Genomic DNA, 7,413 nt, shown 5'->3' with positions numbered 1-7,413 from the left:
TCAACGTCCATTTGCGTGGCGACGTTGGAGATGCCCTAAGTCACAAAGGTATGAGTCATTTTGCACAATAAACAAAAATTAAGTGTATATCAAGAAAAAAAATTCCCTCCACCGAAAAGAATCCACTCCCTCCAATTTTCTTTACCAAAAGATCAATTTTCCCTCCATCCAAAATACCCGTTCCCTCCACTTCTCTTTTTTCAGCTGATTTTTATATCTAATGTGTCCACCTCTATCGGTCAGTTGAAACTTCTCCAATCTAATCGTGCGCGGAGGTAGCGCCCAGTTCCCTCCGGTGTGGCGAAAACGGGGAAAGAGGAGCAGGAAATCAAAGGCGTCCCCCGATTCCCTGCAAGGTCCAACGGCGGCGCCCTCCTCATCTATCGGATCGACCGCTGGCCTCGCCAGCGACCTTCTCCTCCGCGCCCCAGCCCGCTCGAACGCCGCTGCCCTCCTCGCCGACGGGATCAGAGCCGTCGGGCTCACCTCCAGCGTCTTCCTGTTCTCTCCGACGAGTGCTGCTCCGTCCGCACCCACGAGAACGCCTGCACCTGCTAGAACGCCACCGCCTGCACTCGCGCGAACGCCTCTGCCCGCTCCCGGGATTACGCCGCCGCCCGCACCCGCGCGAACTCCGCCGCCCTCCGCAAGGTACCATCCTCTTCTACAAACTTTCGTTCTAGTGAAAACTGCAGGTACTTTGCGTATTGGTTGCTCTTGCCACCATCATTGTTTCAGACTGAGTGGGGTGTTACTTTGTCCTCTCCGCTTGCAGCTTGTGTTCTGATTCCTATATATCTAATTAGATTAATTTCCTGTGTTGACAAAAGCCGTGGAGGCTAGCTAGCAATGCTATTGTTTTATCGTATGCCAAATCAGATATACATCCATGGTAGCTAATCTATGCGACACCATCTACTGCATCTACTGAAAGCACTAGGTACTATGTTGTAGGAAACTAAATTTCAACACTAGGTACTATGTTCCAGGGAACTAAATTTCAACTGAAGGCTGTTTTTGACGCTGTAAAACTTGTTGCATGTCCAAAGTCTTGCAATATGGTAGCACACAGTTTGGCTCCGCATGGTGTTGGTATGAGGGGAGTAGGTCCTATTATAACTGAAAGCTTAACCTGCAGTGGCAAGCTCTCTGTATTTTTAGTAGTTTGGTTTAACTTTTTTTTTTCAAATCTACACAGAGGCAAGCATCCTGTCATATAAATCTGTGGGCTGAAACCACTACAATCAGTCCTGAAACTAAATACTTTTAAGGTGATGCTCTGTTTACATATTTTTCCTTATTAGAGAGATAATTAAAGTGAGTCATGATACTGCTAGGAGGGTCAGGTAGACATGTACATGAGGCCTTTGTCAAATAACTTACTGTATATCTGTATGCTTATATATGAGGCCTTTGTCAAATAACTTACTATATGCATATGGTCATTGTTTTTCTGAATCTTACCATTATATGTTAGCATATTTTGCTTTTAATCTTTCATGATATCCTTCTTCGCCAAGGTAGTGAAATCATGCCCGCAACTCCAGAGTATGAGAAAAACAGGTTGGCAAGGATTGCGAGGCGCAAGGCTGAGGAGGCAGGGCCTCTTGCAAACATACGGAACATAGCTAGTCAACTGCTATATGGCCAGAATACAAAAGACAAACAGAGGCACAAAGGTGATGACGGTGGTAGTGGCTCCGAATATGAGCCAAATGATGATGAGGAGGCTGATGATGGCGATGAGGTTTCTGGAGAAGAAGAGGAGCATGAGCCAACTGTACATATGTCAAAGGAAAAGGTATTTTTGGAGGGAACTTGATTAGTAAAAGTGCATATATGTACATAGTGGTCAAATAGTTTTAGATTTAAGTTTTACTCCTATAAATATATTGTTGGCATGCTTGTCATTCAAATTGGCAGTACATATGACCTTAAGTGCACAACTATTAAGACCATGTATGAGTCAATGTCGATTCACTGCCTTTTTTTTCACTTCCTTTTTTTTCCCAACTCGTTTGAATCAGGAAAATCAACCTTCGACAAAGCCACAAGGAAGAAAGCGTGCCCGGTCCAAAACCACAGTACCTACTACCACAAGAACAACAAGAGCATCGGCATCTAGACTTAACCAGACTGACCATACCTCACCTAATGACGACACATCAGCTCACCGAACTTCGAAAGATAGTAACTCACCCCAGGCCGATACAGAGATGCAACATTCTCAAGACATGACAAACTCCTTGCGCCAAATTGATAACAGTGATACACTACGGGGCCAAGGTATATGCATCGTCATCTCTTAACACTATGCTTTCTAGTTTCCACTTGAAATAATATATTTCCTCTTATTTTCATATCTTGTTATGTAGATGCTTTAGTATGCTCTAATGGTCCAACTAATCCAAAAACCTCAATGAGAGTCAAACGTAGACCAACCATGGGGCAGGGTTTAGATGATTATGCAAAAAGAAACGGAGGGATGAAGATGAAGATTGATTTCTCAGCTGGCAGAGTGAGGCCTCTTGACCCTGTCCAAGCAGCCAAGCTTGCTTCTCAATGTGGTGTACACGTCCGCAGCAACATCATGCATGTTGCTACACATTGGAATGATTATAGCAAAGAAGACCTAGCCCATCATATTCCTAAAGCTATTGGTCATGTTGCGGTGAGACATTTTACTTCGTTATTTTCATTCCCAGTTTCACATGCTTTGTTATGTATTTACTATCTTTCATTGATTTTAGAAAAACTTTGAAATGGATCCAAAAGATGAGGTGTCCAAAGGTGTATGCACAAAGATACTCCAGAAGGGTGTTCGGCAACAGCGATATATCTTGAAGAGGGATTATTTTAATGGTCGTACCCGTGAAGAAGCGCTATCTCGTAAGCCACCCAAAGTTAGTCAACATAATTGGGAAACTCTTGTGAATAAATGGTCAGATGAAAGAAACAAGGTTTGTACGAACTGCAGAAGATGCTACTAAATTGCAATTTCATTGTTTGGATTCTTTTGTGGAATGTAGCTTCATCCACACCTTAGCATCTGCATAAGGCCTAGCTGTACCATTTCCTGATCCTTGTAGGTAACATGATACGATCTTCTCACAACTCCCTAAGTATGTTTAACATGTTAATTCACATTCAGGTTTTGGCAAGACCAACAATCTAACAACTGTACTGTACTTGTAATCTAGCATGTATATCCACGTTCTTCATCCTTTACTGTACTTGCAATCCAGCATGTATATCTACTTTCTTCATCCTTTAATGTACAATCCAGCACGTACATCTACCTTCTTCATCTTGTAGCGATAAAATGTTTATTGTTTTAACATATATTTGTTTGTACTTACAATACTAATATTCATTTGCTTCATATAGAAAATTTGTGCCAAGAATAAGGAGAACCGAGAAGGTGTTAAGCATCACCAAACTACAGGCTCTAGGTCTTATCCTTCTCATTTCCACCAACTTGTAAGTATATTGCCCATTTTCTGCACTGTATTATCAATGGTTGTCTACTGCACATTTTGGCGACTTTCATATTTGAATACTAATTATATAAATTCCTACATCTTGTAGAAAAAAGACAAGTACAACAATGAGGATCCTAGTCCCATTGAGTTTTTCAAAGAGACCCATACCAATAGAAAGACGGGATGCATGAGCACAGCTGCGCTTGAAGCTTATGTGAGATTTCTCTCTATTTCTGTTTAGTTGAATAACACTTGTTGCTGGCTGTATTTATAGTTGTTTGATATGGTGCTGGCTGCTTGCTATGTCGTTTGCTATTTGTTGTGCCGTTGTGCTGCTGGCTGTTTGCTATATCGCTGGATACTTGCTGTGCCGCTGGTTGCTGTACTGTTTGTTTATGTGCTACTAGCTACTTGATGACTTGTTGCTGTTGTTGGTTTTTTTGCTTCGCAATTATATATTTTGTACACGCTTATGGCTCATTCTCTGATTTTATAAGTTAATTGAATGTATCACTTTTATCTAACCGGAGTAATGATGCTTTCTTCATAGACTGATATGGAAAACAAAAGGAGTGAAGCGCTTGAGCACCCGGTGTCTGGTACACATATTGTGGCTGAAGTTCTGAAGGAGCATAGCTCCTCAAGCACCTTCCTTTCTACCATGGGGTACCAATCAAGATCTGGGAGGTCTAGGACATCAGCTTCTGAAGAACGCGTCCGAGAGTTAGAAGAGAAAGTTGAACAACAGAAGATAGAAGCAATAGAGGCAAATGCGATGTACCAACAACAGTTAAACGAGAGAGGTAAAACGCAAGAAGCTGCACTTGGAGAGATGCAAAGGAAGCAACAAGAAGAATTGGTGGCTATGAAGAAGATCCAAGAAGAGAAAAATAAAGCATATGAAAAGAAGCAAGCGGAGCAAGACAGCCTTATTAGCTTCCTCTTACGGAAACATGCAACTCAAAACTAGACACCATACGTGATGGTGCATGAAAGCCATGATCAGATGGTGGTGCTATTCTAGCATTAACTTAGTTTATTTGTCTTTACTCATGTCAAAATTATAGTGCAACTTATTTATTTCTGTGAGATGATATGTGGTTGTCAGTTTGATATGTACTATGATTTCCGTGGCAAATAAGTGTATGTTGTCATATGTATTCAACATGAATTTTGGTTCAGAGTCTAGTTTTATTAAATTTAGAAATTATTGAAAGCAATACTTTAACAATTAAATAAAAATACAATAATATTGCATGCAAAATTATTTATAGAAAATAATACCTACAAAAAGTTGGAAATAAATATTAATTCTTGCTAAAAAAATTGGGAACGTGAAATAAATAGTTTTTTTGGAAAAATAAAAAATCAAAATTAAAAATTCGAAAATAAACACTAGGATTGTTTTCTAAATTAATGAAATGACATCACATGATGTCATTCACATCTGTGACGCTAATCCGTGACGGTGTGATGTTCTCCTAGGTGCTGACATCACACATGACATCATCCATACTCCGTGACGTTTTCTGGCGCGCCGCGTCACTAGGGAGTAATCTGTGACGGGGATTCCGTGACGATGCTCGTGACGCTCAATCTACGTCATGGAGGGGTCTTCTGTGACGTTTATTGCTATTGCATGACGTTTTGAGCTCGTCACAGTATATCAGATCCCTTGTAGTGATTTTTATGCTCATTTGAATCTTGTTGGTCAAATCCTAGGTTTGACCAAGATTTAAACAAACTTGAAACATGAAAATTAAAAGGTAAGCGTGGATCCTTTCCTAGTCACTCTAAAATTAAGCTTTTGGGAAGTTTTTGAAATTTCCATGTTTGAAACCCAAAACCACTTCTCTTCATGCTTGACTTCATAAGACAGAGTTAAGGGTTAGGGGTAGATACATGCTTTTTCTATTTTGAATATGTCTAGACCTTGTTTATCAACTTGAATGCTTATTTTATATGACATAAGAAGGCTATGTGCTTTGGTTTTTCATTTTTCTGGTTTTTTGTAATTTTATGCCCATTTGAATCTTGGTCAAATACTAGCTAGGTTTGACCAAGATTTAAACAATTTAAAAACATGAAAATGAAAAGGCAAGCCTGGATCTTTTGTAGTCACTCTAAAATGAAGCTCGTGGGAGGTTCTTGAAATTTCCATGTTTGAAACCAATACGACTTCTCTTCATGCTAGACTTCATAAGATCGATCGAGAGTTTATGGTTAGTGGGTAGATACATGATTTGTCTGGTTTGAACACATGTCTAAACCTTGTTTATCAACTTGAATGCTTACTATCTATATGACATAAGAAGCTAGACTATGTGCTTTTGTTTTTCATTCTTCTAATTTTTTTTGAATTTTATGCCCATTTGAATCTTGGTCAAATCCTAGGTTTGACCAGGATTTAAACAAGTTTAAAATATGAAAACGAAAAGGTAAGCCTGGATCCTTCTTAGTCACTCTAAAATGAAGCAGCTTTTGGGATGTTCTTGAAATTTTCATGTTTGAAACCCAAAACCACTTCTCTTCATGCTTGCCTTCATAAGACAGAGTTTAGTGTTAGGGGTAGATACATGATTTGTCTAGTTTGAATATGTCTAGACCTTGTTTATCAACTTGAATTCTTACTTTATGACATAAGAAGGCTATGTGCTTTGGTTTTTCATTTTTCTGATTTTTTTGAATTTTATGCCCATTTGAATCTTGGTCAAATACTAGCTAGGTTTGACCAAGATTTAAACAAGTTTAAAACATGAAAATGAAAAGGTAAGCCTCGGTCCTTCTTAGTCACTCTAAAATGAAGCTTTTGGGAGGTTTTTGAAAATTCCATGTTTGAAACCCAAAACCACTTCTCTTCATGCCTTACTTCATAAGACATAGTTTAGGGTCGTTAGGGAGTAGATACATGATTTGCCTGGTTTGAATATGTCTAGACCTTGTTTATCATCTTGAATGCTTACTATATGACATAAGAAGACTATGTGCATTGGTTTTTCATTTTTTTCTTTTTTTATTTTCCTGCCCATTTGAATCTTGGTGAAATCCTAGGTTTGAGCAAGATTTAAACAAGTTTAACATGTGTAAACGAATAAGTAAGCATGGATCCTTCTTAGTCACTCCAAAATGTACCAATTGATAGATGTGTTAACTTTGCTTCATGGAAAAATTAATGTCATGTGAATGAGTTAACTTGGATTTCCTACCCTTTAATCCATAGGTAACTTTGTTCTAATGCACTATAATAATCAACTGAGTTTTTACACAACAGGTCTGTCACTTACGTGTGGTGCCCATGCGTGAGGTCCCACACTTCAGTGAGCACAAGTCACGTGCAGTAGGTACGCAAACTCCCAGCCATCTTCTTTGTCAAGAGAAGACGCATCAGGATGCGTATTGGAAGTCTCTGGGTCCTTCAGGATCCTTCGGTTGTCCCTCTCACACAAAAAAAAAAACTCTCTCATTCTCGGCCTCGCTCGACTCGCTCGCTCCCACCTCCTGCTCAGTGACAAAACCTGCACAACAGTCAACATCATCACCCGAAAAAGGGGAGACACCATAATGCACTCCCTTCTTCACTCCTTCCGAGTGATCCCTCTTCCTTCGAGTTTCACTCGACGGGCAAACACACATGTGCTGCATAGTAATAATAAAAAAGTAGAAAAATCGACCTACGAATCTATGATTAAATAGGTTAATCTAGGGTTTTGCCCACTACTACAGATCAAGTTCAAAAATATCCCACTACTGGTTCGATTTTGGGCTACTAATGTGCGTTGGTTTTTTATTTTTTATTTTTTTCGAATGTTTATGCCCATTTGAATCTTGGTCAAATCCTATGTTTGACCAAGATTTAAACACGCATAAACATGAAAATGAAAAGGTAAGCTTGGATCCTTTTTAGTCACTCTAAAATTAAGCTTTTGGGATG

The 7,413-nt window shown here is 39.4% G+C and overlaps 1 protein-coding gene across 1 annotated transcript; it reads left to right on the top strand.

The window, feature by feature from the left end:
- The first annotated feature begins 669 nt into the window (after positions 1-669).
- Positions 670-4,670, top strand: LOC127308556 (uncharacterized). The gene is made up of 7 exons (XM_051339423.2): positions 670-1,801; positions 2,028-2,286; positions 2,376-2,671; positions 2,751-2,960; positions 3,388-3,480; positions 3,589-3,696; positions 4,033-4,670. The coding sequence occupies exons 1-7, from the start codon at positions 1,532-1,534 to the stop codon at positions 4,450-4,452; spliced, it is 1,656 nt and encodes a 551-aa protein (XP_051195383.1). The 5' UTR covers positions 670-1,531; the 3' UTR covers positions 4,453-4,670.
- Positions 4,671-7,413: the final 2,743 nt, after the last annotated feature.

This window comes from Lolium perenne, chromosome 6, assembly GCF_019359855.2.
Source record: "Lolium perenne isolate Kyuss_39 chromosome 6, Kyuss_2.0, whole genome shotgun sequence".
Classification (NCBI taxonomy): Eukaryota; Viridiplantae; Streptophyta; class Magnoliopsida; order Poales; family Poaceae; genus Lolium; species Lolium perenne.
The sequence above is the reverse complement of the archived record's forward strand: the minus strand, read 5'-3'. Positions and strand labels throughout refer to the sequence as shown.

Excerpts from the sequence above, each read along its gene's own strand:
- LOC127308556 (XM_051339423.2), top strand. The coding sequence starts at position 1,532 with ATGCCCGCAACTCCAGAGTATGAGAAAAACAGGTTGGCAAGGATTGCG. Across the intron at positions 2,672-2,750 it reads AAGCTATTGGTCATGTTGCG|AAAAACTTTGAAATGGATCC; the intron begins GTGAGACATTTT and ends CATTGATTTTAG. Across the intron at positions 2,961-3,387 it reads GGTCAGATGAAAGAAACAAG|AAAATTTGTGCCAAGAATAA; the intron begins GTTTGTACGAAC and ends TGCTTCATATAG.